At 44.0% G+C, this 26,333-nt stretch overlaps 3 protein-coding genes across 3 annotated transcripts; 2 read left to right on the top strand and 1 right to left on the bottom strand.

Annotated features, from left to right (window-relative positions):
- On the top strand, positions 1 to 5,064 carry LOC138630740 (VIP36-like protein). The gene is made up of 9 exons (XM_069715241.1): positions 1 to 200; positions 553 to 671; positions 963 to 1,080; positions 1,171 to 1,253; positions 1,379 to 1,411; positions 2,829 to 2,990; positions 3,116 to 3,230; positions 3,424 to 3,552; positions 3,780 to 5,064. Exons 1-9 carry the CDS (start codon positions 11 to 13, stop codon positions 3,920 to 3,922), a joined length of 1,092 nt encoding a protein of 363 aa, XP_069571342.1. The 5' UTR covers positions 1 to 10; the 3' UTR covers positions 3,923 to 5,064.
- A 2,425-nt stretch (positions 5,065 to 7,489) lies between these two features.
- On the bottom strand, positions 7,490 to 14,977 carry wbp1 (WW domain binding protein 1). Its single transcript, XM_069715240.1, has 4 exons — positions 14,781 to 14,977; positions 13,460 to 13,562; positions 12,989 to 13,156; positions 7,490 to 11,241 (listed from the first exon to the last, which is right to left on the bottom strand). The coding sequence occupies exons 1-4, from the start codon at positions 14,841 to 14,843 to the stop codon at positions 10,706 to 10,708; spliced, it is 870 nt and encodes a 289-aa protein (XP_069571341.1). The 5' UTR covers positions 14,844 to 14,977; the 3' UTR covers positions 7,490 to 10,705.
- A 2,133-nt stretch (positions 14,978 to 17,110) lies between these two features.
- Positions 17,111 to 18,678, top strand: LOC138630728 (ADP-ribosylation factor-like protein 3). Its single transcript, XM_069715227.1, has 5 exons — positions 17,111 to 17,278; positions 17,612 to 17,728; positions 17,846 to 17,896; positions 18,045 to 18,230; positions 18,631 to 18,678. The coding sequence occupies exons 1-5, from the start codon at positions 17,111 to 17,113 to the stop codon at positions 18,676 to 18,678; spliced, it is 570 nt and encodes a 189-aa protein (XP_069571328.1).
- Positions 18,679 to 26,333: the final 7,655 nt, after the last annotated feature.

Below are 26,333 nucleotides of genomic sequence, written 5' to 3'. Positions count from 1 at the left end.
TTGACCCACGATGGCCGCCACCAGCGGGAGGAACCATCCCAGCGACTCCAGCTCCTTTCCCGGAGGGAAGATCATGCCTTTTATATTATACTGGAATTTAGCTTTTCTTATTCTGACCGCGAGCCGATGTTTTGCCGACGATGATCACGAGATGGAGGAGTTCCTGAAGCGGGAGTATTCTCTTTCCAAGCCTTACCAAGGTACTGCAGCGCCGCTGCATGTGGGCATGCAGCGCCGGTGCATGCCCACATGCAGCGGACGGACAGATGTTTCTCGAATAACATGCACAAGCGATCAAACACTATGAATGCATGAGCTGCTTTTTCTAATAAGATGATTCACGTGTCCTTCATGTTTCAGGTAGATCCTGCCCTGTGATATTCAGCCGTGTTTATGTCGCTGTAGATGAACTGAATAATCTAAATGTGTTCGTCTGTTTTTTTCTAAGTTTAAAGCTCTTGTCTGTGGAGACAAAGCGGAGCTGCCGTGACGTCAGCTTTTTTTTGTTGTTGTCTTTTTTCATGTTGACTTAACATTTGTGTGCGTTCTCAGGTGTGGGATCCTATGGCTCCTCCCACTGGGAGCTGATGGGGGATGCCATGGTAACCACCGAACAGGTGCGCCTCACACCTGACATGCAGAGCAGGCAGGGGGCAGTATGGAGCCGCATTGTGAGTACACTGTGGAGCACGATGGTTAAACTACACCATCATCACAACAATAAAACCGCAGCCGTTTGAAGCGTTCAGCATCTGCTCTGCTGCGTACTGATGCTTCACCTGTCAGTGACAGCTGACCGTGATGCCAGATGTTGTGGGCAGTGACGCGGGAAACCCTGTTTAAAAGGAAACCAGGCCGTAGGCAGCCTGGTTTCTACAGGGTTTCTATGTTTTGTGCATTTGTTATTGTGGAAGAAACATTTTGTATTTCGGTGGCCTAATTAAATGCGTTTGTGTTCGTAGCCCTGCCATCTGAAAGACTGGGAGATGCAGGTGCACTTTAAGATTCACGGTCAGGGAAAGAAGAACCTGAACGGTGACGGGATGGCGATTTGGTACACGAAGGAGCGCATGCAGAAAGGTCAGCAGCACGAACGGACATCATGGGAACCGAACCGCTGCTGTCGTCCCGCAACAAAGTCATTTTTATATATTTGATTAACTTTCACAGGTCCCGTATTTGGAAATATGGACAACTTCACTGGCTTGGGTATTTTTGTGGACACGTATCCCAACGAGGAGAAACACATGGAGGTGAGCTGCGGTCGCTCTGCTGAGAGCTCAGCTGTTCTGTCAAAGCAAAGTGGGCTTAATGGACGTTTACAGATTTGTGTAAAGGGGCTGTATTTGTGTTCTTTTGTGCAACCATTTGGAGACAGGCGCAGAAGAAGAGATACGCACCCCGCACACAGGTAACGATCCTCTTGGTCCCCGTCCTGACCGAAAACATGCAACATATCAGACCCTCCAGGAAATCAGGACCTTGCAGTCGCAATAGTTAATTCACAACTAGTCCGTCTCCTCAGTATTTGCAGGAGGTTTCAATTTCCTTTAGAAAACGAGCCTGATTTCCACCCAGTAAACGTGCTCAACAGAAGCTGCGCTGACGGCGTCGCGGCACAAAGTAAAACCTTCTGAACAAAACTTGCTTTATCAACAAAAATAACTTCACTCGGGAGTCAGCGAGGCTCCTCAACCTCTGCTGTCATCATGAAAACAAACCGCACGCCGGTTGACTGAAAGAAACCGCAAATCTCGAGGTGAAAGGGTTTCTGGGAAATGTGGTCGAAACATCAGAATTTTGCTGACTCGCATAAAATTCTGCATTATTGCATCGCAATTTCTGAGATGGGAGAAATCAAGCATTACGAATATCAAAACCTCAGTGACGTCCTGGAGGGACTGATTACATGTTCAATTGTCATCAAGTTAAGTCTCTACATTAAACTGTATACAATTATAGAAAATAGGCAGAAGAGTTTTATTCTTTTAGCCTGCATGTCCTCATCCGAAGGAATCATCGTTCCCTCTTTCAGTACTTTTTTAAATAAACAATCCGGTTCTCACATGTATAAGATTATTTTCAGATAATTAAACTACTATTACTTAAGATACGCTTTTGAGCTTCTTCTACCGCCGATTATTGTTAATAATATATATTTATATTTATAATATTTATTATAACAAATATGATAATATTCTGTATTTTGACATCATCAGGAACAATATTCATTATTATAAATGACAAAAGTTTCATACGATTATAATTAGAAAGCTTCTGCATGACACTTTAAAATGTCTCTGCATGATGTGCATGTTGTGGGCATGTTCAATCAGCATGTGATAAAAGATTAAATCAGCTTTGTTGCTCACCCCTCTCTATTTCTCTCTCTCTCTATCTCTCTCCCACCTCTCTCTCTCTCTCTCTCTCTCTCTCTCTCTCTCTCTCTCTCTCTCTCTCTCTCCCACCTCTCTCTCTCTCTCTCCTCTCTCTCTCTCTCTCTCTCTCTCTCTCTCTCTCTCTCTCTCTCTCACCTCTCTCTCTCTCTCTCTCTCTCTCTCTCCCACCCCTCTCTCTCTCTCTCTCCCACCTCTCTCTCTCTCTCTCTCTCTCTCTCTCTCTCTCCCTCTCTCTCTCTCTCTCTCTCTCCTCTCTCTCTCTCTCTCTCTCTCCTCTCTCTCTCTCTCTCTCTCTCTCTCTCTCTCCCTCCCTCTCTCTCTCTCTCTCCCACCTCTCTCTCTCTCTCTCCCACCTCTCTCTCCCACCCCTCCCTCTCTCTCTCTCCCACCTCTCTCTCCACCCCTCCCTCTCTCTCTCTCCCCCACCAGAGGATCTTCCCCTTCGTTCTGGCCATGGTGGGCAACGGCAGCATCGGCTACGACCACGAGCGGGACGGCCGGTCCACCGAGCTGGGCGGCTGCAACGCCATGGTGCGCAACCTCCAACACGACACCTTCCTCTTCATCCGATACGTCCGCCGCAGGCTCACGGTGAGAGACGCTCCGCCCGCTCTGTTTCGTTACGTCACAAACCTTTTGGAAACAGATTCAGATGCTCAGATCCTTCTGGTCTCTGAAAAGTAAACCCCGGTTCTCTGATCGCCTCCGCCGGCCAGGTGATGATCGACATCGACGGGCAGCACGAGTGGAGGGACTGCCTGGACCTTCCCGGGGTGCGGCTGCCACAAGGCTTTTATTTTGGAGCTTCAGCGGTTACTGGAGATCTCTCAGGTAAACGGCGTCCTCCGTCCTGACCCCGAGCAACGGGTCCACACATCAGGACACGCTGCTTATATTCGCTTTTCTATTCGCTCTGTGAGCATTTTGCATGAACGTGAGACTCTTGGAATCACAAACAATCAGTTGTAATGTAAAAATGTTTTTTTTTGACGTGTGATCATATTTTCTGATTCTCAATTTCTAGATAGCCATGATGTCATTTCCCTGAAACTCTACCAACTGACGGTGTTACGGAGTCAGAAGGAAGAGGAGGAAGAGGAGGAGGAAGATGAAATAACCATACCCAGTGTAGATAATATAGAGCTGCTCAGATGTAAGACACACACACACACACACATATATATATATTTTGAACTACATGAACCTCCTACTATCAGATCATTTAGTTTCTCACCTCCTTTCTCTTCTTCTTTTTGATGATTCTCATTTTCCCTCCTCCTGATCACCTTCTCGGTCGTCTCTCCATCTGTCCTGTTTATTGGCTCCTCCTCGTCCTCGTCCTCCTCCTCCTCCTCCTCCTCTGCCTCCTCTCTCTCCCAGTGGGTCAGAGTGAGGAGGGGGCGAGCGGGATAGCCATCTTCTTCACCGTGCTCTTCTCCATGCTGGGTTTTATCTTCCTCATCGTCATCGGCGTGGTGGTCTACAGCCACTGGAAGGAGAACCGACGCAAGCGCTTCTACTGAGGAGAACACCGGAGGAGATGGTCAACAACACAGAGTTGGACAGGAGATGGAGTCGATGGTCCCCCTGCCACAAAAAGCCATTCTCCAACTTTGCCATCGATAGTTGCGAGCCAGCGGGAGGACGTTGTTTTCCACGTGGTCCTCCGCCCCTGCCTGCCACCGCCTCGGCCTTACCGCCTCCACCTCTGGAGTTACACAGCAGACGGGACGTTTTCTTACAGGACTTCTTACGAGCAGCTACATCTTAGTTTTGGTTATTTCTCTTGTATTTTTTTTAAATATAAATATATCAGTATCTGATGTGTTTCATCAGCCGCAGAGCACCAAGCAGCTTCTGGTGAAAACTCCTGATTCATTACTGCATCTCCTGCGTGTACATGACGTGCCGTGTATCCTGTGATTGCTGTAGAACGCATGAGATTTGTTTGGGCTGTTTTAGTGAACTGTCGAGGCTCCTGCTCTTCTTCGTTTGCATCATGTGACCTTTTTATGTGTCCGTGTGACGAACTGCCTCGTCGGTGCATGTGCTGATGGCAAAAGATGTTGGTGTTTCAGGGAAATCCCCAAAAATAATTGTTTATATTTGATGGCTGTTCCTTCCTCTGAGTTTATGAGCACATTTTAGAAAATAGTCAGAAATTCCTCAGATGATTTTAGAGAACACTTTTCTAAATATATTTATAATGAATATTTGCATGCCAGTGATGGACGTTTGCACTGAAAGGAGAGTCGAGATCAATTAAAGAGAATTTAAATAGTCCATCTTCTGTCGCGCACATTTTTTTCTTTGCACATTGAACACTAAAATGACCTTTTGTTTGTGTTACATGTAAACACGTCGCCTGTTTCCCTGTTGAATGTCTCTCGTAGGCTTTTGCAGTGAACCAAGCAAACATGCTGGTTTGACCTCGGGCTGCCTTTTACTCCGTCTTCTCCCAGACCTCATGTCAACATTATGCATCTTTAATGTGCTTTTGGTTTTTACTTTGAATTTCATGAGGACTTCCTCATTTGCTGAAGCCACTTTGACAACCATCTGACCTTATTTCTATTCTGTTGTTTGTTATTTTGGATGAAAACTGTCTCATGTCTCCATTCAGACCCGCAAACTACACTTTATAAATGGAACCATTACAACCTTGTGTCTTTGTCTTCAACTATTTGCTTTGACCCATTAAACACGGCAGTGTGTTACATGCAGCTTGCTTTCACACATATAACACGAAACACAATATAACTGTCGTTCTACGTTCACAAGTGAAATGCTGCTGATTCTCATTAGAGCTCAGAACCAGTTTAAAGAGAAACCATTTAGTTCAAAGTGTACAACAGAAAGCTCGTGATTAAACGGGGAGTGAATACAACTCGTTTCCAAATCACATAACATCCTTCAATAATTCAGGCTGCGTGTCCGAGGTAACTCTCAGCTGTGATCGTCCTCCAGATCAATATCTTACAACTGTCACGTGCCGAACGAACAAATAATTAAATAAATGGGATGTTGTAAAAAAAAAAAACTGGTTAAAAAATAAATGAAGTCAAGAAACTGCAAAACCGTCAGCAGAGCGCCAATGTTTGTTTTATTAAAAAAATAAAATACAAATGATGACCCAAAGAGTACACAGCAGACTTATTACTAAAACCAAAGCATTTTATCTGTCAGTGCCTTCATTATTTTTCTCTTTTTATTTCCCACTTTACTCATTTTGGCTTGTTTAAAGTTGTTACGAAAACAATGTAGAAAGATTGGAGTCTGTGTTTGTCGATGTCTGCTTCCCTCTCTTAACAAGGATGGTTCTCATTTTGGCAAAAAAAAAAAAAAAAAAAAAAAAAAAGTCCACATCGCTCAACCATGGCACCTCCATCTGTTTGGCATTATCTGTGGTTGTGAGAAAAACAATTCACAAGTTGGACAGAAACACCGATGACGGGGATGTTGTTTGTTTCAGTTCGGTTTGGTCGAACGCGAGCTGACTGTGTTCCATGTTGAGGTCGTTCATGTGTACAATATTTATAAAACAGATGGTGTTGTACTAACGGAGGATTAAAGGCAACGGTTAAATATTCGGAAAATACGTGAACATGGAAATAGAAGGAAAAAAACAAAAACAAACACAAAGAATGAGGGTCAGCAAACAGACCGAAGAAACCAAACAAAGAGTTGATCCAACACAAATAATATATTCCTTTTTTTTTTTCCTCTGCTTACACAACTTAATGTGGTTTATCAATAAGTCAGGAAAGTGTTAGTGGTTGAGGGAGGCAGACAGGAAAAAGCCCCAAAAAAGAGGAAAACAAAAAGAACAATACATAACTGAGAAAGGCTTTTTTAAAATCGAGCCCCTCGACGGACACTGAAGTGTCACCACATCAACGTAGTAGCGTTACAAGGATTTTTTTTTTTTTTTTTTTACAAGTTCTCTAAAACAAATACATATACAATGAAAGAAGATTACAGTACAGTGCCACAAGTACTGAGAGTTATATTGCTTGTACTGGTGCCCACAGACAAATAACAGATGCTGAGAAAAAGGGGGGGTGGGGGGGGTCGCAGCATATAACAGTAGGTTTTATGTGTTTTTTTGCATAGCCCAGTAGAGTAAAGTTCACAGAGGTGCGTGATGCAGAAAAATAATGTCCGACAACGTCAGGGAAACAATAATCATGAAAAAAAACAAAAAAAAACTGCTTTGGCTTGATGAGACTTGTGGGTCCAAAGTGTGTCGATTTAAAACTCTAGCACTGCTTGTTAAAAGATAACCCTGAGAGTCTGAAACCAAACAGACCGTCATCATACAACCGCACACACACATATATACACACACACATATACAGCGGTTAAAACTGTGATGAATCTGCGTAGCAAGGAAATGGCAGAGACTTTGGTAGATTATTCTGTCGACACTCCTGCACGGGTGGATGTGCCCTTGTGTCACCTCGGGTCGTCACGCAGGGCGACGCGGCCCAGAAAAACAAACGGCTCCGGTTTCTGGTTACCGAGACGGGCGCGGCCCGGTGGAGGGGGCGGAGCCACGGGCCACGAGGAGCAAACCAAAAAAAAAGAAAAAACTCCTGTCACAACAACACATGCAGACAAGTCCAAATCAGTTTCATTGGGGACGCATGTGAGAAAAGTGTGGGTGGAGGTGGAGGTGGAGGAAGTGTGTGTGGTTAAGTCGCATCACGCACCTCTGTCGAGGTTGACAAAACAAGAAGGCAAAAGTTAAAGCCTATAAAACAAACTCACGTGGTCGTGTACAATCAGCGAGTGGCGAAGTACGAGCTCCGCCACCGACGTCAAGAGACATCCGAGACCCGACGGACGGCCGCGCTCACGCTCTTCTGGCCGCGTTCGTGGTGACGGACCTCCGAACGCTCGGCACACGGACAGATGAATCACACGGCGAGATGGACGGATGTCTGTCAACGGGTCGCGACTGGTGGAGCCCTTACTCTCAGTAAACATGTGGAAACCGGGGAGGCGTAACAGCTGTTTGGCGAAGGGGAAACTCTGGACCTCGAGTTCACTCATGCACCCCCCCCCCCCACCACCCACCTCCGTCCCCCTCTCTATTACGTGTCTACATACAAACAAGCAAAGATGCACCTCAGCAAAACGTTTACAGATCAACCTCTCGTTGGATTTCCTCCCAACGCAATAAACAAGATGAATCACAACAAAACCATACAGACCAGAAATGAGATTTGGTTTTTTTAAACTTTTTTTTTTATATACTCATTTCCTTCATGCTTTTGTGTCGAGTTCACAAACTAATTGCAACCAGATCCATTAAAAAAAACAAAACAGAATGAGCGCACAACTCAACGAACTCCATCAGTGCCACAACTAACTAGACACACACAGTATTTTCAATTCAACACAACCACGTCCTGCTTACCAAACCAGAAACTGTACAGAACCTGTGACAGTTTGAATCTTGTGGTTTTTAAAATGTTCACGACATCCATTTCTCACAAAGCGAACGCACTTTCTCAGAAAGAGCTCAAATGCTATTTTCTACGGAAACAAAAAAGTCCTCCTCTGATTTAAAGCAACCATGCTATTAATAACACCGATATTACCTTTCAAAATAAAAGAACGAAAACCACTTGACTACATCTACTCTAATAAGGCGGTGTCACATCCGTTTCTGCAGAGGTTATATTGTGTTGTGCAGCTCCATAGTCAAGACGTTTGGCCTTTAGAAACGCAGCAAGGCAGCTTAAGGTGTGTTGTCAAAAAAAACAAATATATTTGATCCCTCCTGCTAACGGGTGTACAGTCCTGCTCCTCTGGAAAGATCTTTGTCATGTTAGCATGCAATTTACCGAAATAAATATCTTCAGCAGGCTTGAAATGTTTGCATTCACGCTCCACTTTGCCAGGTGGACACGTGTCTGCAAACATCACAACGTTTGAATGCAGCCAAGTGCCGGTGAGTTATTTCTACCTTTGATAAATTCATCTAGAACAAAGAATAATACACCATAGAGGTCCATCAGGAGAGTGATGGAGGTCCATCGGGAGAGTGATGGAGGTCCACCTGGAGAGTGATGGAGGTCCACCGGGAGAGTGATGGAGGTCCACCTGGAGAGTGATGGAGGTCCACCGGGAGAGTGATGGAGGTCCACCGGGAGAGTGATGGAGGTCCATCGGGAGAGTGATGGAGGTCCACCTGGAGAGTGATGGAGGTCCATCAGGAGAGTGATGGAGGTCCATCAGGAGCGTGATTGACCTCCATCAGGAGCGTGATGGAGGTCCACCAGGAGCGTGATGGAGGTCCATCAGGAGAGTGATGGAGGTCCATCAGGAGAGTGATGGAGGTCCATCAGGAGCAGTACTGTGAGTGTGTGTGAAGCAGGATGACTGATGTGAGTGTTTACATTGCGCCCAATATGACACACAGTATCAGAGCAGACGAATACAAAACAGCTGATTATTAAACTAAATTCTCAATGAAATATTTACTGATGTAACAGTTCCTGCTCGTCTTCCACAGACGCTCATCTCACCAGAGATTATTCCATTTTGCTTTTTTGTTTTTTGTTTCTTATCTGACAACAACCAATTTGAGCGCGTCGTTCTGAACACGTCGTACAGTATTTGGAGGCTGAGGACCACGCAGCCGGTCGACAACAGCGGATGGCCGAACCGAGCCGAGCCGAACCGGGCCGGGCCGAACTGAGCCGAACTGAGCCGAGCTGAACCGAGCCGGGCCGAACCAAACCGAACCAGAACGAACCTGTGTCCGTCTCAACACACCGGCTCTCTGCTGCCAACGGAAAACACCGCCGCAAAGTCTTCACGCTGCCAAGAGCTACGGGGAACACGGCGAGCCAGGAGAGCACCAGCTGACCGACCGCCAGCGCCGCTCAGTCGTACCAACAAGTCAAACCTCGGTCCGCTTCTTTACCCCGACGAGCAAAGCAAGACGCACAACTGCTAGAAAAAACGCTAATGAACGCTGAAAAAATCATGCCTCATGCAAAATACCAGTGCTTTTAAATTGTTAATCCACCTCAGTGACTTCAACAGCACTTTATAAAAGATACACACACACAACTGAACCCCGTCACTACTACACACTCGAGCAGCCCCCGGTAGGAGCTTTGTTGCAGTTCATGACGACACCTGTTGCAGGTACTGAAGCTCGGCTGGTTACGAGATGAAAAAAAAACAAGTACACCCTTCAATATTAACATCCAAACTATAAACCGAGCCATAAATTCACTCGTAAATACAACACGGAGCCACGACAAGGCTTTATATTGATTTATAAATTTGGTGGCATAGCCCACTTGGTTATTATTATGAATGTAATGCAGTCGGAGACCGGAGTGGGCCGACAACATGCGCACAATCAATAAATCACCAGACCGGTGAGTAACTCCTTTACGTCACGCTAACTGGCGGCCACGCAGCTGGAGAGACCGCCGTCTGGGTGTCGGGTGGAAGAAACGGGGTCCAGAGGGGGTTTTGTGTGACATTTAAAACCCAAACAACAAACTGAACTCGGTGCTGCCTCTCGGTGAGTATAAAGCCCCCCCCTCCCACCCCTGACTCCCACAGACTTCACACCAGAGGACACCAGCCGCTGGTTGCCATGACCTCAGAGCTGACATCACTGTGCAGCTGTGCCCTACATTTCACAGCACTCACACAGTCTTACACGCACACAGCTTTGGGGGGTAAACTACATCTAATCTCTCGTCAATTCATCCAGTATCATGTTTATAAGAGGTTTTTCTTCTTTTTTTTTACTCCTCTGCTTAGTCAGAGTGGGGATAGATGAATGTTGTTGACCGTGGTGGTTTGCTCTCGAACGACCATCCCACGGAGGTAAAAAAAAAAAAAAAAAAAAAAAAAGTCAGTCGGAAAAGACGGCCGGAAATGTTTCAGACGGAGGAGAGCGTCGGGACAGAAACGGAAACGTGACAGCAGGAGGAGAGAGAACGAGGGAAACAGTCAATTCTGCTTTCAATCACAATCAACAGCTGTCTTCTCAGAACCCACTGACGCTCTCCCGATTAATACTAATAAAAAAACACATCAAATGGAGTTTGCTGTTCTCCCACTAAGAAAAGCAAAGCAAAGGTTTGTCCAAACATTATTATGTATCTTTCCTAATCAGGAGCCATTAAAGATTAGTAATATCATCATCATCTTACTGTCATGTCTATGTGTTAGTTCTGAGAATTAAAACACAGACAGTCCCTGTGGTGATGATGATGATGATGATGATGATCCCCCCGTGTGAAGCAGGCTGGTTAGTGAGCTGCAGATCACACCATGTGGTCTCCAGTGCTGGTGCTGGCGGTCTGGCTGGGCAGCTCCGAGGCGTGCTCCTTCGGTCTGAAGGGCTGCTGCTGGTGCCCGGAGCAGCAGTCCCTCCCGGCGACGTCGCACATCCGGAGCTCCTCGTCGCTTTCCTCCTCGAGCCCCGAGCCCTCGTCCACGTCCAGCTGGCAAACGCACACCTCAATCCCTGAGTCGCCGGTCACGTGCCGACGCCGAGTGACGAGCTCCTCGTCGTCCTCCTCTGCCGCCGACGAAGCCTCGACGTTCTCCTCTGCCTGGCGCTGCGCTCGGATCGGGAGCGACACCGCCTCCCGGTCCGGCGAGGAGCCGGAGGCCCGACTGTCCACGCTCGGATCTGCTCCAGACGGGGGTTGCGGCACGGAGGCCGTGTCCGGCTGGTTGACGTGTGGAGGGAGAGCTGGACTGGACTCGGGAGGGTTTTCAGAGTAAGGAGGAGGTGGAGTCGGGGGGTGGCCCACCACCTCTTCGTAGTCGGGAAGCTTGCAGTCGTTCCAGAACCCTGAAAGTCCGCAAATACAAAAGCTTTAGCTTTCCAACCGTCATCATAATCAACTATCAGTCATTTAATCAACTGATCAAAAGAAAATGATCAGAAAACCTCGTATTATTGTGTTATTATTGTTGTGTGTGGATCCCATTCTCATGAGCAGGAAATCTCAAAATCGCCTTGAGACGATGTCTTTAGATTTGGCACAAATGTTCATTTGGACTCAAGAATGAAATAATTAAATTTTGGTGGTCAAAACAACTTCACCGTGACGTAAACTTGTTCTGCAAAAACTGTTCTGGCCACTATTCAACTCTTTACCTCAGAAACAGAAGTAGAGATGGTGACCATAATTCACATTTGGTCAGACACCGCTTCAGGGGCGTTAATCTTCGGGTCGAACCTCGGATTCAAGAGGAACAGTGCGGATTGCGTCCCGGTCGTGGGTCAGTGGACCAGATCTTTACCCTCACAAGACTGCTGGAGGGGTGCTAGGAGTTTGTCCATCCGGTCTACATGTGTTTTGTGGATTATATCTCCCATCCGGCCTGAGAACGCCTCCGGATCCTCCAGGATGAGCTGGAAGATGTTGCAGGGGAGAGGAAAGTCTGGACCAACCCGATCACAAACAAGCGGAAGAAAATGGATGGACGGGATCTTCGGGTCCAGTTTCACGGGCGTAAAAAGTCAAAAAAATATTTGCGTTTTTTTACTGCTGGTTGGCAAGAAAAAGCAAGTCAAATATGAAAATTTCGACTTTGATAATGAATTAACTAATAGAGAAAATAATTGAAATTTAAGTCGATCATTAAAAATGTCATTACTGAAGCTTCAGTTAATCCCTGAATTAGTGTTTTTTTTTCTGTTTAATGAAAAGAAAATATAATCAGAACTGTATCTAACCACTACCATTACTTGATGCTGGTCAAACACGTTTCCACGGTGACCTGTTGACCCATTTATGCAGAAACGGCTTATTACTACGTTGACCTTGATGTCTGGGGGGAAGATAAACCAGATTACATGTCGCCACGGTCTCTGTGTGCGTCACCGTCTAAATATGCACACAGTCAAGAGCTGCGTTCACATTCTTGACACAAAGTCAAGCCTGTTCAGACTCAAGTGTGCACCTTGTCCAACTCCTTGTATGTGATATTAGTGGACATGATATCTGGTTTCAGTCAGAGTCCAGAGTGACCACTGACATCAGGGCGACATCTCTGCCGTCGGAACTTCAGAACATGTTCTCCGATAAACACTCAAAGCCGAGTATGAAGAGATCAGGGTGACGATCGGTGTCTTCTAAGGTTATGACTGCTTCATTGAGGAGGGAGAACATCAGATATCTTGAGGGGTCAGATGGAGAAATTTACTGTAGTGGCGACATTATGCGGGACCCTAGTGAGGGAGAGAGCGAAGTTCAACATCCTGACCTCCAACTATTAATATGAGCTTCCAAGAAATGGCCAAAAGATAATACTGTACATACAAGCTGCCAACATGAAGCCTGAAGGACGGCTGGCTATAATTATCAGTCTGATACGTAGAGGAGTTATATTAAATGTTTTCGTGCAGCAGTTCAGCTTTGAATCAGGGGAGAAGAAGAAGCTGAACACATAACCTGCACATAAAGCTGTAAGATTAAAATAAAAAATAAAAATACATGGAATTCATAGCAATATAAGCTTGAAAAAAAAGACTATATCATCTGTCATAATTACAACTTTTAAATTCTGGAAGGCAACACGAAACGACTCACTTAAATTGAGGGGTGGAGGGGAAATGAAGGAGCTGGAGGCTCCTTGGTAAGCCATGAGGCTGATCTCACGTTGACGCTGCTCCTGCTGCAGACGCATTTTAACCCTCCGGTGTCGGTAAGCACAGCAGCAACTCAGCATAATAATTAAGGTCCATACCAACCAGAACCCTACGAGAGGGGACAAACTCAGCGTCATCATCCCTGGAGATAACTGATTAAAATAACCAGAGATTTGTCCGACTCCAAAAGAAATTACCCCGATGAGTCATTTGATCTGCAGATAAGTCAGGGAATTTCTTTTTTGTGCAACATGGTGAGTGAGTAAAAACAAAACCAAAAGCAAGTCTCAACAATTCAATTTCCAAAAACAAGAATTAAAAATAAAATACAATAAAGAAGACATACAATGTGTGATAATGTCTGAATGAAGAGTTAAAACATAAATAAATATGTAAATACAATTGTACTTACACCAGAGCTCATAGTAGTAAGTGCAGCACTCAGTCTCGCCACAGCAGTAACCCATGTCACAGCGGTACTGTTCATTGTTTACCCCGAAGCAGAACTCCTTCCCCTTAAATACACACAGGAGGTAAACAAAGTGAATGTCCGGGTCAACACTCAATCACACAAGTCAACAAGAAAATGCAGAGTAAACTGTGGGAGGCCTGAACCCATTTCTAGGATTTATTGAACCTTTTCTCACCGTCACCTGCTGTGTTTGCACATTTCCGTGCAAACTTTCTATCCCGCGTCGCCTTTATTTAAACAGGGGAAAATGCACTGGTATTCAAAATCTGATATATTGGGAAATGGCAAGGTCACACCAGCAGCTGCAGGACAACTGAAGCCCAGATCGAAGCAGTGCACACGGCATCATGGTGCAAAATCACCAAAGGGAAGGAAAACATCAACACAGATGTTTTGTTTGGCAAATTAATGCTAATTCATCATATAAATAAATGTCACGTGTAACATTTATGGCAGGTTTGTAGACAGTGTTTGTCTCGCTTGACAATCCCATTTTGCTGCCATGAAAATGTGAAATCAAGAGACTGCAAACTTTTATTTTATCAGATGAAACAGATGCTGACACAGTTTTCCTTTGAGGGACATCACGTGTAGTTGGAAAAATAATACGTGTTATTACAACAACATCGTATATGAGATGTCAACAATATGAGACCCAACCAGTGACCAAAACAAAGCAACGTCCAAAGATGAGACTTTTAACTTTAAGACATTTGTCCATGTTTAATTCAAATATTATAAAAAGGAAACGTCCCTGATCTGTTAGTAAATACGTGAATAATAAGCTGATCACCAGCTCATCCGCCATCGTGACGGTTCATGTCGTCAATTTGTTTCCACGACATTTTAAATGACTACGGAGATCTGATTGTCCTGTCCTGTCCTGTCCTGTCCTGTCTGTCCTGTCTGTCCAGATAATATCAACAACTAGGACTAAAGACGTCAGTTTGCCGGGTGGCAGCTAGCAGCGGCTAATCTCGACATCCTTGATTCAAACTGTAAAAAGCTTCGCGGATCAAACAATCGAAGCTTTTTACAGTTACGAGACGAACCTGCCGGCAAATGAACTGTCGAAATATAAACTAAAACTTTTTTACAAACTGACGTCATCCACAGTTTTACATGAAGCGAGCCGTTTCCTTTGTGGAGGAGACAAAAAAAAAAAAAAAAAAGGCTCGACAGAAGGCCTTCACCGAGCCCCGGAGCCGCGGCCTCGCCTGCAGAGCACACGCCGGCCCCGGGAGCAGTAGCGGCGGCTTACCTGCACCAGACAGGTCCCGGTACAAAGAAGACCTACAATGGATCCCAGTGCTTTCTGCGGCATCTTTCTGGGTTTTCAGCCGTAAACACGGCGGGAATCATAAAGCAGTCTGTCGAATCGACGGCAGCAGATGGCTGTTGCTAGTAGCGGATCAGTCTTTTGCACTCGGACATGTTTTTGTTGTTCCCCGACTGAGAAACGGCTCTAAAATGAACCCGGTGCGGAGACGGGCCGGTAGAGGGCGCTGTGGGCGGGCCGGTAGGGGGCGGAGACGGGCCGGTAGGGGGCGCTGTGGGCGGGCCGGTAGGGTGCGGAGACGGGCCGGTAGGGGGCGCTGCGGGCGGGCCGGTAGGGGGCGGAGACGGGCCGGTAGGGGGCGCTGTGGGCGGGTTCGGTAGGGGGCGGAGACGGGCCGGTAGGGGGCGCTGTGGGCGGGTTCGGTAGGGGCGGAGACGGGCCGGTAGGGGGCGCTGTGGGCGGGTTCGGTAGGGGCGGAGACGGGCCGGTAGGGGGCGCTGTGGGCGCGCCGGTGTGACGGTCACAGACTGAACCGGTTTATCTGAAAACTAAAAACGGGATTTGTACGTTCATGAGACTCGATTGTGAGATTTGTGATTAAAATGTTAAACGCGTGAATATTTGTGTACAAATTCTCGATGAAATTGCAAATGGAGGAAAAAAAATAAATCATTATCATTTATTTTTTATTTTTTTTATTTGATACACTTTATTAATCCCCGAGGGGAACTTTCTTCATCATCATCGTCAGTATTAAAGATTACCACTAACAATAAACTATAATCATATTGTACACAATTATTTTAATGTTCAAGGACTTTGTGAATTTCTGCTTGAAACTGCTGCGTATTATTTTTACAACCCTCAAATTATAATAATGTCTTTCTCAATGCAACTTTTCCCACTTAACCTTTTGACTGATGAAATCTAGTCTTTAAGAATAAACATCATCTAACTTCAAAAACAGAAATAAAGCATAATGTTTCAAAGAAAATAAAAAATAGAGGATGAGGAGTACTTTACAACATTAAAAAAAATTAGGTCACTATCATGATTTTTACAATTTAATGTAGAACAGAGAAATACAGTAGCTCTAAAATGGATATGAATACGCTTATAGTCATTTAATGAACAATAACAGTACAAAAATATAATATATATATATATATATATATTTAAATCGATTAAAAAGCGACAGAAAATTAAGTTCGACTTCCGGTTGTTGTTTTTTTTCAGTCTCGCGCCAGAGACGCCCAGCTGACACAATGTTTACGCTGACGTCACGGTTTCCACGGCAACAGAACCTGACAGCTGTTCAACCAAGAAGCGGAGCCTGAAAGATGTTAATCCACTCTGAACTGAGCGAAGACCACAAAACTAACCTGAGGAAAACATGGTGAGTCCACAGCCGCTGCAGCTTTGGCGTTATGTAGTATTTGTATTTGTATTTGTATTTGTATTTGTATTTGTATTTGTATTTGTATGTATATTTATCTTCACTTTTAGTGTGTAGTTAGTTGTTGTTTGTAGACACATATGTGTTGATGGGAACTGCTCAGCTGCAGCTGGTTAACATTAGATGTCAGGGAACCTACTGTAGTTAGTTAGTTTTAAAATGTTAAAATATGTCATCCACAGGTCAATACTGAGGCTGGTGATGGTTGTCACTGAGATAGAAACTTTTATTTCTTCATATGAATGTCTGGTTCATTTCAGTGTCATCGTTTAATACACGTTATAGTCGACTATCCACCTGTGTAGAAGTGAACCGTTCAGATTTCCTTTTTAGAAAGGTGAGCAAGAAAATATTTAGTCAGCAAATAAAGAACAAAGTGTAGAAACAATAACAGATGAAGTCATAAAATTTAAAAAAAAGGAAAATGAGTGATTTTGAAGTGAAGAGTTGTCTCCATCTTTTAAATGTATGTCCTGAAATCTGCTGAAATCAGAACCTTGTTTTGATTCGTCTGTTATCTTTAATTACATGTGGCAGGCTGCAGAGAGCACGCTCACCTCAACATTACGCACGACGTAAATAGCTTGAGCTAAAGCTTTGCTTGTTACCGTCTGGACACGAGCCAGTCGCTGTACAGATGACTAATCTTAATCGATCGAAGGCCGGCTGTGTGTTTAACACCGTCACACCAAGCCAGGCTCCTCTGACAGGATGTCACCTCGCTGGCCTCAGATGACTCACGGTGTGAACTCCTATGAGCTTCACCTGAGACATCTCAGGTCATGAAGCTCTGAGGTTTCCCCTCAGTGTCACGCCAACAAGTAAACTGCCGTCTCATTGAGGTTAATCTCCCGCGATGTGCACTTGGATGCACCTGCAGGGCCTGTTGTCCATTCTCCGGAGACTGAAGCAGTCGCCAGAGCAGGAGGTGCACCTGCTGCTGTTAGGACTGGACAACGCTGGCAAGACCACGCTCCTAAAACAGCTGGCGGCCGAAGACGTCAACCACATCACCCCGACTCAAGTACGGACAGACGCACTGCCACGGACACCTAGAGACACCTAGAGACACATAGAGACACCTAGAGACACCTAACGACACCTAACGACACCTAGAGACACATAGAGACACCTAGAGACACCTAGAGACACATAGAGACACCTAACGACACCTAGAGACACCTAGAGACACCTAGAGACACATAGAGACACCTAACGAGAGACACCTAGAGACACCTAGAGACACATAGAGACACCCAGAGACACCTAGAGACACCTAGAGACACCCAGAGACACCTAGAGACACCCGCTGAAAACATTCAATCACGCATTCAACATGTTGAATATCTTCCAACAGGGCTTTAATATAAAGAGCGTTCAGTCTTCTGGTTTCAAGTTGAACGTTTGGGACATCGGAGGTCAGCGCAACATCCGTCCATACTGGAGGAATTATTTTGAGAACATAGATGTGCTGGTGGGTTCTGTTCGATCAAGCTGCTTGTTACGATCAATAAACTGAATACTCAGAGATTACAATATAGAGTTTAAGCCATGATCACTTTGTTCATCTCTATTACTGTATTGTTTGCAGATCTACGTGATTGACAGCTCAGACAGGAAAAGGTTTGAAGAGACAGGCCTGGTGAGATACAATCTACATGTTCTCGGCACAAACTGTAGGAATTTAAAACTGATCACAGCCACTTCTTCATTTAACAGCTGAATGTTTTCTGATGCTGTTTGCAGGCCAAGACTCGGTATAAGTCACGAGTTTGTGTCTGTTCCTGCAGGAGCTGGCCGAGTTGCTGGAGGAGGAAAAGCTCGCGTCGGTGCCGCTGCTAATCTTTGCCAACAAGCAGGACTTGATGACGGCATCTCCGGCATCCGAGCTGGCGGAGAGTCTCAGTCTGCACACGATCCGGGATCGGATGTGGCAGGTGCAGGCCTGCTCGGCGCAGACCGCGGAGGGGGTGCAGGTAAAAGCAGAACACCGGACCCAGTGGCACTCAGGATATGAACAAATTAACATCGTGACATCGTCTGGAATTGAAAAAAGGGCCCCGATTGTCACATTAAAATGAATTTACTGGGAGCGTCTTGATAAATATTTACAGCAGTTCTTCTCTCCGCTTTAATTACACGCTCCATTTCAAGGGTTGAGCAGATTAGAGGTGCAAAGTTAAGCATCTCTCCAAATCTCAAAGAGGAACCGGCTGCTGCGTCTCCACCAAACGTCTTACTTTCAGTCCACATTCCTGCTTTGACTTCATTTCAAACCGACTTTTATTGGCTGATTAGTAAGAAGCAGCACTGAGTGCATTTAATAGTTTAACTTCCCTATTTTTCACGACGTATTTTCTGTCTGTTTTCTTCCAGGACGGCATGAACTGGGTTTGCAGAAATATTTCTTTTCGGAAGAAATGACACAAGAACCTGTGAAAATTTTCAGTTTCACTTTTGATCTCTGCAGATCCTTTATGTTCCTTTGACGTCATGTGGTAGGTGTCTAACTTCTTAGCATATCTCCAAATGTATATACTGTACATAGGCTGTTTTATTCAAGCGGATATTTCTGCACACTGTTTTTTTGTAATGTGATGAATTGAATCACACAATGACTGAATAAACGTTCAGTGTGTGTGTGGTGGATTCATGACTGGTATCTGTTGCCTGCAGTCTCTCGAGTTGAAGGTAGAGGGCGACTTCGCGCTGGTGTTTTCCATCTCAGCCTGCAGCTCAACCATCACATCCTCCACTTTCCATCAGTGACGTGCCATGTTTGATTTGTTCATTTCATAATCACCGTTTATGTCTTCATCCAATATTGTACGCTTCTCTTTATTACCAAACACAAAGTGTGTTTTTGACATATTGTCACACAGATTAAGGGATTATTAACATTAATCAGCAGTGATTCATTTAATGGTACCTCGACATGATGCTCATTCACAGTTTGATTTCTTCGAGAGCTTCTCGGTTTACGTGTTCTGCTCCGATACAGAAAAACTCGATATCATGAACCAGAAGACCATAAAACATGAACAGACCTCAACACATCTCTCTTGCATACGCAGTAAGCCATTCAGAAACACCTTGGCCATTCAATTACTCAGCTCCTCACCTTGTTCGCCATGATTTACCACCAGGCAATTGCATTTTCTGTCTATTTTTCTATTTTGTCTTTTGCAGCGCATTTGCCACAAACTCCACTAATCTGAGCTGGATGAGTGCTCCACTGTGGTCCTATAGGGCATTTACATACAAACCTTTTCCAGGACTAATAGCTCTCCAATACAATTTGCATTTATATAGCTCCCTTCATACCAACATGATTTGGCACCTTTGCCCATGATAAAAATAAACCTCCTGTTTTGGCCTTGAGTTACTGCCCTGCTGCTGCTGGTGTGTGTCCCTCTACGTATGTAAGGTTGGCTGGTTTTAATATGTCCGAGCTGCTCGGTCCTCCGACGGAGATGGAAACAAACGCAGAAACACTCAAAATGGGCATCGTAATGATTGTGCGGTCGGTATGGGCTTTTGGTCTCCTGCTCGGTGTGCGTGTTTTCCTGCTATAAAGAATATTTAAATTGTGTTGATACAGCAGCGTGGGGCACTTGACCGGGCCACAGCGGCATGAGGATAAATATTAATCCACAACAGATCTTGTTGGACAAACTGAAAAAGGAGACCTACGTTTCCCTTTCAAGTTTGCATCGAACGCCTTTCCAGAGATCGAGATAAATAATGGATAAATAAATGAAACGATAAAAGGCCTCCGCTGTCTCTCTGAATTGCCTAATCATTAACATCTCACCCCAGTGATAATCATTCAACCTGTAAAAACATACACTCAATTACACGTAGAACTAGTCTGATAAATCTTTCTCATTTTATCCACCAATAGCAGGTGAATCAGACGGCGAAGGCTGTGAAGCGCCTTTAAATCCCCAAATGAATAAAATTGGATTTACGGAACAGAAGAGCGGATTGGAGCAACCGGTCCTCGTTACCTCTGGCTCTATCATCAGTGAGGTGAGAGGCAGTCAGGCCTGCAAAAGGCCATAAATCACGGGACTTTCCCAGCTACTCAAGCCAGCACAGCGGCCTCCCACACACGGGAAACGAAGGACACACAGTCTGATTGACTCTCAGGGCCGGCGAAAAAAAGGGGAGACAGATCCTGTGACTTAATTAAAGTGTTGTGTGTCTCACACATTGTAACTCGGCCACCTGTGTGGGATGAATCAGTGTTTTGGACTCGGAAGTATTCTGGCTGCAAACATCTTAAAAAACAGAAATGTATTTAAAACAGATTCTACAGAGCGAAATGAGACATTCATTATTTAGAGAAATGTGTGGGATGAACTCCCACATAAATATGTCAAAATATATCAGCAATAGGATGTCAATATGTTCTAATTTTGTAACGAGTAAAAACAGAATTAGATGACAGAACTAATAGTGGAGATAAACCAGACATGATGCACGACACTTCCAGTTCCTGTTTATGGAGTCCTGTCGGTTTCAGCTTCATACGGTTCTCTGGGCAAAACTCTCAGCGTCACTAACCAGTGAGGGCTGGATGCATTGCTGCTTTTATGATCTGTACAGTCACTTCACAGTCGCAATTTGTCAGAAACTCTGTTGGGTTTAGTGTTCTGAGCAGCTGGATTTGCTCTGTGGCTCTGAAGGAAGCCTCGTTTTGAGAAAGTAACTTCAGTGAAGTTGTCTTTGAAATCCTTTTACAATATTAACTTTGATGTTTAGACATATTTTTTAAGGAAGAGCATCAGGTCAGCTTTGAACACGAACAATACGTATGGACCATAATTCAAATGTACAGCAGTAAAAAAAAAGGCAAAAAAATTAAACACTTTCAGACATAATGTGTCTCTAGTAAAGGTCAAATGTTGTTGGGTTTCAGCTTCCCAAACATCAGGATGTGCTGTTATTTTACTGTAAATTAAATGTATTTGGGTTTTGGACAGTTGTTTGAACCATATACACAATTTGTAGAGTCTCTTAGAAATTGTGATTGTTTTTTAAACATTCTCTAGACAACAAAATTAATAAATTAGTCAGAAAAGTAAGTGACAAGTGAATCCACAGTGAGGGGAACCATAGCTGCTGTCCTAATTTGAATGAAAACCATAATAATTATCAATAATCTATCATAGTATGTTAACAATATATCAATAATGTTTTGCATGAAAGCATGTTTCCGCTCGTCTCTGCCACCTCAATAAACTCATATAAACGTGTAACATAGACGACGATACCGACACTCCATCCAAGTAAATTGTGGCTTCTTATATTTTCTCTTCCTCTTCAAATAAAATTGCCAAGCATCTATAACCACAGTGAATCTGGCACGTGCCTCGAAGAGCAATTACAGTGTTGGAGAATAGATTGTTTGGCCGGCGCCGTCCATCCTGCATCATTCCCAGGCCAATCCTTTATGATTAAGTAGATAAGTGCTGGATGATAAAACAAACAGCAAATGCCCACATTCCTCTCATAGCTCCTTTGATGTGTGTGTGTTTGTGTGTGTGTGTGTGTGTGTGTGTGTGTGTGTGTGTGTGTGTGTGTGTGTGTGTGTGTGTGTGTGTGTGTGTGTTACCTCTTCCAGTCCCCCTGTGCTATAATCAAACTGCAGAGTCATAAACAGCGCGGGATGGGGACTATAAAAATGATCGGGAGGCTCTATCAGCTGGAGGAAAGTAGTTCACACCTCGGAGCGGGTCGGTTTCAGAGCGCTGGAGGAGGTCAGCGCGAGGGTCGGCCCGGGGGGGGGGCTCTGTTTGATGCTCCTGAGACAGAAAGCAGAGGGAGAGATTGTGTCGGGATGAACTGGGAGCTCGTGTGGTAGTACAGTAGGATGCCAACAGAAAACATGAGAGGGTTTTAATATTAATGTGTCTCCAGTTCTGTTTCAGATGCTTCTGAACCTTCGTGGGTTTCATGAACAGCTCAGGAGGTTTATAATTTTATGCCAGTTTTACGTTTCCACTTGGATTCAATGCACGGAAACCCTTGAGGTGAAATCTTGTAATTGTTTTATTTTTCAAAACAGGTTTCTAATGAGCACTAAAAATCACAGTAAATAACATAATATACAAACTGATGATTTTGGTCATTGTTGTTTTTTTTCCTGCTTCTGCAGCTCCACTGAAAGTTTTCCACCGTTTAAAGAAGGAATCAAATATTTGCATCTCCTTCACTGTTTTGTAAAAAAAACAACTAAATCTTTACTTTCACTGCAAATCACCACAGTTGGAAACCAATCACATCCAACAGATAATAACACCAGTAAACTGAAGACCATGAATCAATAACTGACCCGACTGCTGTCTCTCTCTTCACTAGCGCGAGGTCGGAGGTCATACTCTTGACCCCTCGGTGACCCTTGCACTGGGAGGAAATAACACTTTCCCTCGTCCGAAACCTTCCCAGATGAACTGATTGCCCTTCTCATTTGACGGATCTGGTCCGACTCTCTCTCCGTGTGTGTCTCCGCTCCCCCACACTCTCTTGTCCCTCCCCGGCACTCATAATTTGACTTTTTATCACCTTTCGCTGAAAGAGAGACCCGGCGCCATCCGTCATTACAGCACACGCTGACAGCTCCTCACACATGCTTGGATTTTTACATTTGACTCAATCCAGAGGCTTACTTTACTGTAACCGATTCAATATTTCTCAAATGAGCCGGTCGATCTATATACACGCCACAGCGGATGGGATGATCTATAGCAGCGCCTTAATAGATTTCCAAGGCCTCAGAGCTCGGCTAGTTTAGGGGAAAGGGCATAATCTGTGCAATAAAAACATAATTATTCATTTGAACGGCTTGATAATTTATGTGTTCGTAGGCATTAAGATAAAACGGGTGTACGCGTGTCCCTAATTTCTGTGATTAAAACTTTACTTGTAAAGATCTGTAAACCTGTGCAATCAACGGGAGGCATCATAAGCAAAACAGAAATATACATCTTTTGAGGGCCAAGATATTTAGTAAAAACTAAATTCTATGCCAGAACCAATGTCAACTTTTTTTTTTGATTTGGTCACGTATTAAATGTCCACTTGGTAAACATTAATGTTTTATATATGAGCTCAGTTCACATTTATGAAGAGCCGATACAACCAGTTTCTGAACTACATTCAACTTAACAGCCAAATAAACAACACTAATTTCTTTATCTAGTATAAACTGTGACGGGCCTATTATAGCAATAAAAATCTGCTCGTGTTTAGCGATGACGTCACGTCGAGTCTGAAACAGCGTAAAACAAACGTTAGTTGAATTTGGACTCCTAATAGTGATTGATAGAGTCGGATTTGGAAAATGGAGACAAGGTCCAAAACATGGCCGTTCCTCTGCACCTCCCACGGCTGATCGTGAGTGAATTATATTTAGAAAACGTAGCTTCATGGTGGTGCTGTAGCTTTTTCTGAGGCTCCCGCACAGTTAAATCAGTAAAATTGCTGCTTGCTGCTTGTCTGCAGTGAGAAATGGTACTTAGGACATTTGGTTTGGTACATAATGCTACATGGTTTGAAAAAGTTTGGGAGCCTCTGATGTAGCGTTTCTTTAAATAACGTCTATTTCCTGCAGCTGTGTGAATAAAATGTTCATTTTTTTGTGTTGCTGGTTTCATATTATAAATACATTACATCAGAATACATAAGGAGAGGTGTGTGTTTGTGCTCAAATCTCTGCTCTGTGACAGAGAGAGAGAGAGAGAGAGAAAGAGAGAGAGAGAGAGAGAGAGAGAGAGAGAGTGCCGGGGAGGGAAAGGGAAATATTGTTGGTGTTTTTATTTTGTTTATATCTCCCCGTCTTTTATGTCCGACACTCGAGCTTTGCGAGCGCCAGAGAGGGTAAAAAAAAATAAAAATAAAAAAAAAAAAAGAGGGAGAGAAAAGAGAGTATTCTCAATTTCCTTCTAAAAAGAAAATTCATTTGCAGTTGCTAATGTAATGTCATCGTTGTGTTTACTGAGCGTGGATGATGTATAGGGGATGTTGCATTGAGTGAGACTGCTTAATGATGCATAGAATTAAGTCTGTGGCTTTCAGCTGAGCTCCTCTCTCTCGCTCTCTCTCGCTCGCTCTCTCTCTCTCATGCACTCCTCTCCCTCCCTTCTCTCTCACACACTCTCTGACTCCCTGTTCTCTTCCTCTTCCCTCCCTTTCACCTCTCTTTTCGTTTAATCCCCCCTCCCTCCCTCCCCTCCACCCCACCTCCACCACCACACCAGCCTCTCTGTCTTGGACTGTTGGCCACACGTTGCTCTGTGTTCTGTTGCCTAACTCCATCAATCACTGTAGAGGGAGAGGGAGAGGAGAGAGTGTGGAGAGGAGGAGGAGGAGGAGGAAGAGGAAGAGGAGGAGGAGGAGGAGGAGGAGGGGTAAAAAGAATAAAAATAAGATATGGTTGGGGGAAAAAAATATGGGCGAGATGAAAGCAGACTTTGGGCTTAAAAATTGTACAGGATCAGTTTTAGAAACCTGGAGGCAAAGTGAGTAAAGAGGAAGAACATCTCCATTTAATGATCTGCTGCGTTTGGTGCCCGTCCAAATAACTGCCTGAAAACGGCGTGAATATATGGATGCAATTGTGTTATTTCTGGCTCTCACTGTGATGGTGCTATGCAGGGACAGTAATGATGATGATGATGATGATGATGATGATGATGATGATTATGATGATGTGATTTTAGTGCTTACGTTAAGGGTTATTACCTGAGCGAGATGACTACCTGAGTGGGAGGATTGTAGCTGCAAGACGCAGAAATGAAGACGATTTTTAGGGTTTTCAATCCCATATCTGTGAATTGTTAATAATTATTCAGGTGCTTGTTATAAGAAATGTTAAAATATTTAAATGTTAACATTGCTTTTTGGGAAACAGCTTCAGTTGACACTGCATTAACTCTTTCACTCTGTGAAGGATGCAGATGGTGAATTTTGCAAATAGATCCTGCAAAAACCTTCTCAAGCTTTGCTTCAATACATCAAACATGCAAATGTGAAGTAAACACGGTGAGCAGTGGGAGACACCAGGTTCACTTTTTGCAATTTTTCCAATAAATAAAAAATAACATTTATGCTGGAATAGCATTTTTTTTTCCTATTATAAACTTCAATGTGTGAACTAAAAAAAAAAAAAAAAAAAGTCTTTAACTGGTTTCATGACATGTTACACAATTGATTCAAATACAATAGTTCTGCTGCGTGTTCAGGATGGTTGTAACATGTTTAAAACAAAGTTCATCAAATATTCAAAATGAAAAAGATGATATATCATTCGAGTGATATATTTCCCGTAAGGATTACCTCATTTTACAATATGTGGAAAAAAAAGAGGGGAAGCTGTCAAATTATATTGCAATAAAATGACTTAATAGATAGAGGACACATCCTCAGAAAACACTGATGTGAAACCGAAGGCGATGAGTTTCAGGACAATATTCCTGCTCTATGGAGGTATCCCTCTCTGCAGTATTCTGGGATGTCATTTGGATCTCGGGCACTGAAGCCTCAGTTCAGGGTCACAATGCAAATAGCACATGATTTGCCTTGTTTATTTCATCTGGAGGAAGTGGGACTGACTTGTTAATCTTCCTTTTTCTTCATAATTGGCATGCTATAAGCAGATACACGTGTTTCCACTGGGCATGAAACTGATTATCATTCCTTTGTGGACCATATGGTTTTCAAAATATAAATGAAAGTACTTGGTCAGGGACGGTTGTAAAGCCACCACTCGTCTATCATCAACCACATTTACGATTGGAAATTGACAGTAGATTGACAAAATCATTAATTTCTATTTTTAGGGAAGAGTGAGTCTAACAACTCGTGTTTGAATTCAAAGCCATTTTATCTCAGGACAGTCTAAAAAAAAAAAAAAATGTTACAACTTACCTTCGAAAAACACGTTTGTCTGTAACTTTTTCTGGCAGTTTGAAATGTGTCTCCTGTTTCCCGAAGAAGGGATTCCCACTGAGCATGCGCAGAGTTTCCTCAGAAATGTTACCTTTAACACCTGGTGAAAACTAAAGCATTTTTAA

Source organism: Brachyistius frenatus, unplaced genomic scaffold (assembly GCF_029030835.1).
Source record: "Brachyistius frenatus isolate BFR_SWC_R1_liver_20210118 unplaced genomic scaffold, ASM2903083v1 Contig_140, whole genome shotgun sequence".
Taxonomy (NCBI): Eukaryota; Metazoa; Chordata; class Actinopteri; family Embiotocidae; genus Brachyistius; species Brachyistius frenatus.
Note: the sequence above shows the minus strand (reverse complement) of the source record. Positions and strands in the feature narration are given on the sequence as shown.

Coding starts and splice junctions, on each gene's coding strand:
- LOC138630740 (XM_069715241.1), top strand. CDS start 11: ATGGCCGCCACCAGCGGGAGGAACCATCCCAGCGACTCCAGCTCCTTT. Junction 672..962: donor GGGCAGTATGGAGCCGCATT/GTGAGTACACTG, acceptor TTGTGTTCGTAG/CCCTGCCATCTGAAAGACTG. Junction 1,081..1,170: donor GAAGGAGCGCATGCAGAAAG/GTCAGCAGCACG, acceptor TAACTTTCACAG/GTCCCGTATTTGGAAATATG.
- wbp1 (XM_069715240.1), bottom strand. CDS start 14,843: ATGCCGCAGAAAGCACTGGGATCCATTGTAGGTCTTCTTTGTACCGGG. Junction 13,563..14,780: donor CCGGGACCTGTCTGGTGCAG/GTAAGCCGCCGC, acceptor TGTGTATTTAAG/GGGAAGGAGTTCTGCTTCGG. Junction 13,157..13,459: donor TTACTACTATGAGCTCTGGT/GTAAGTACAATT, acceptor CCCCTCTCGTAG/GGTTCTGGTTGGTATGGACC.
- LOC138630728 (XM_069715227.1), top strand. CDS start 17,111: ATGTGCACTTGGATGCACCTGCAGGGCCTGTTGTCCATTCTCCGGAGA. Junction 17,729..17,845: donor TTGAGAACATAGATGTGCTG/GTGGGTTCTGTT, acceptor TATTGTTTGCAG/ATCTACGTGATTGACAGCTC. Junction 18,231..18,630: donor AGACCGCGGAGGGGGTGCAG/GTAAAAGCAGAA, acceptor GTTTTCTTCCAG/GACGGCATGAACTGGGTTTG.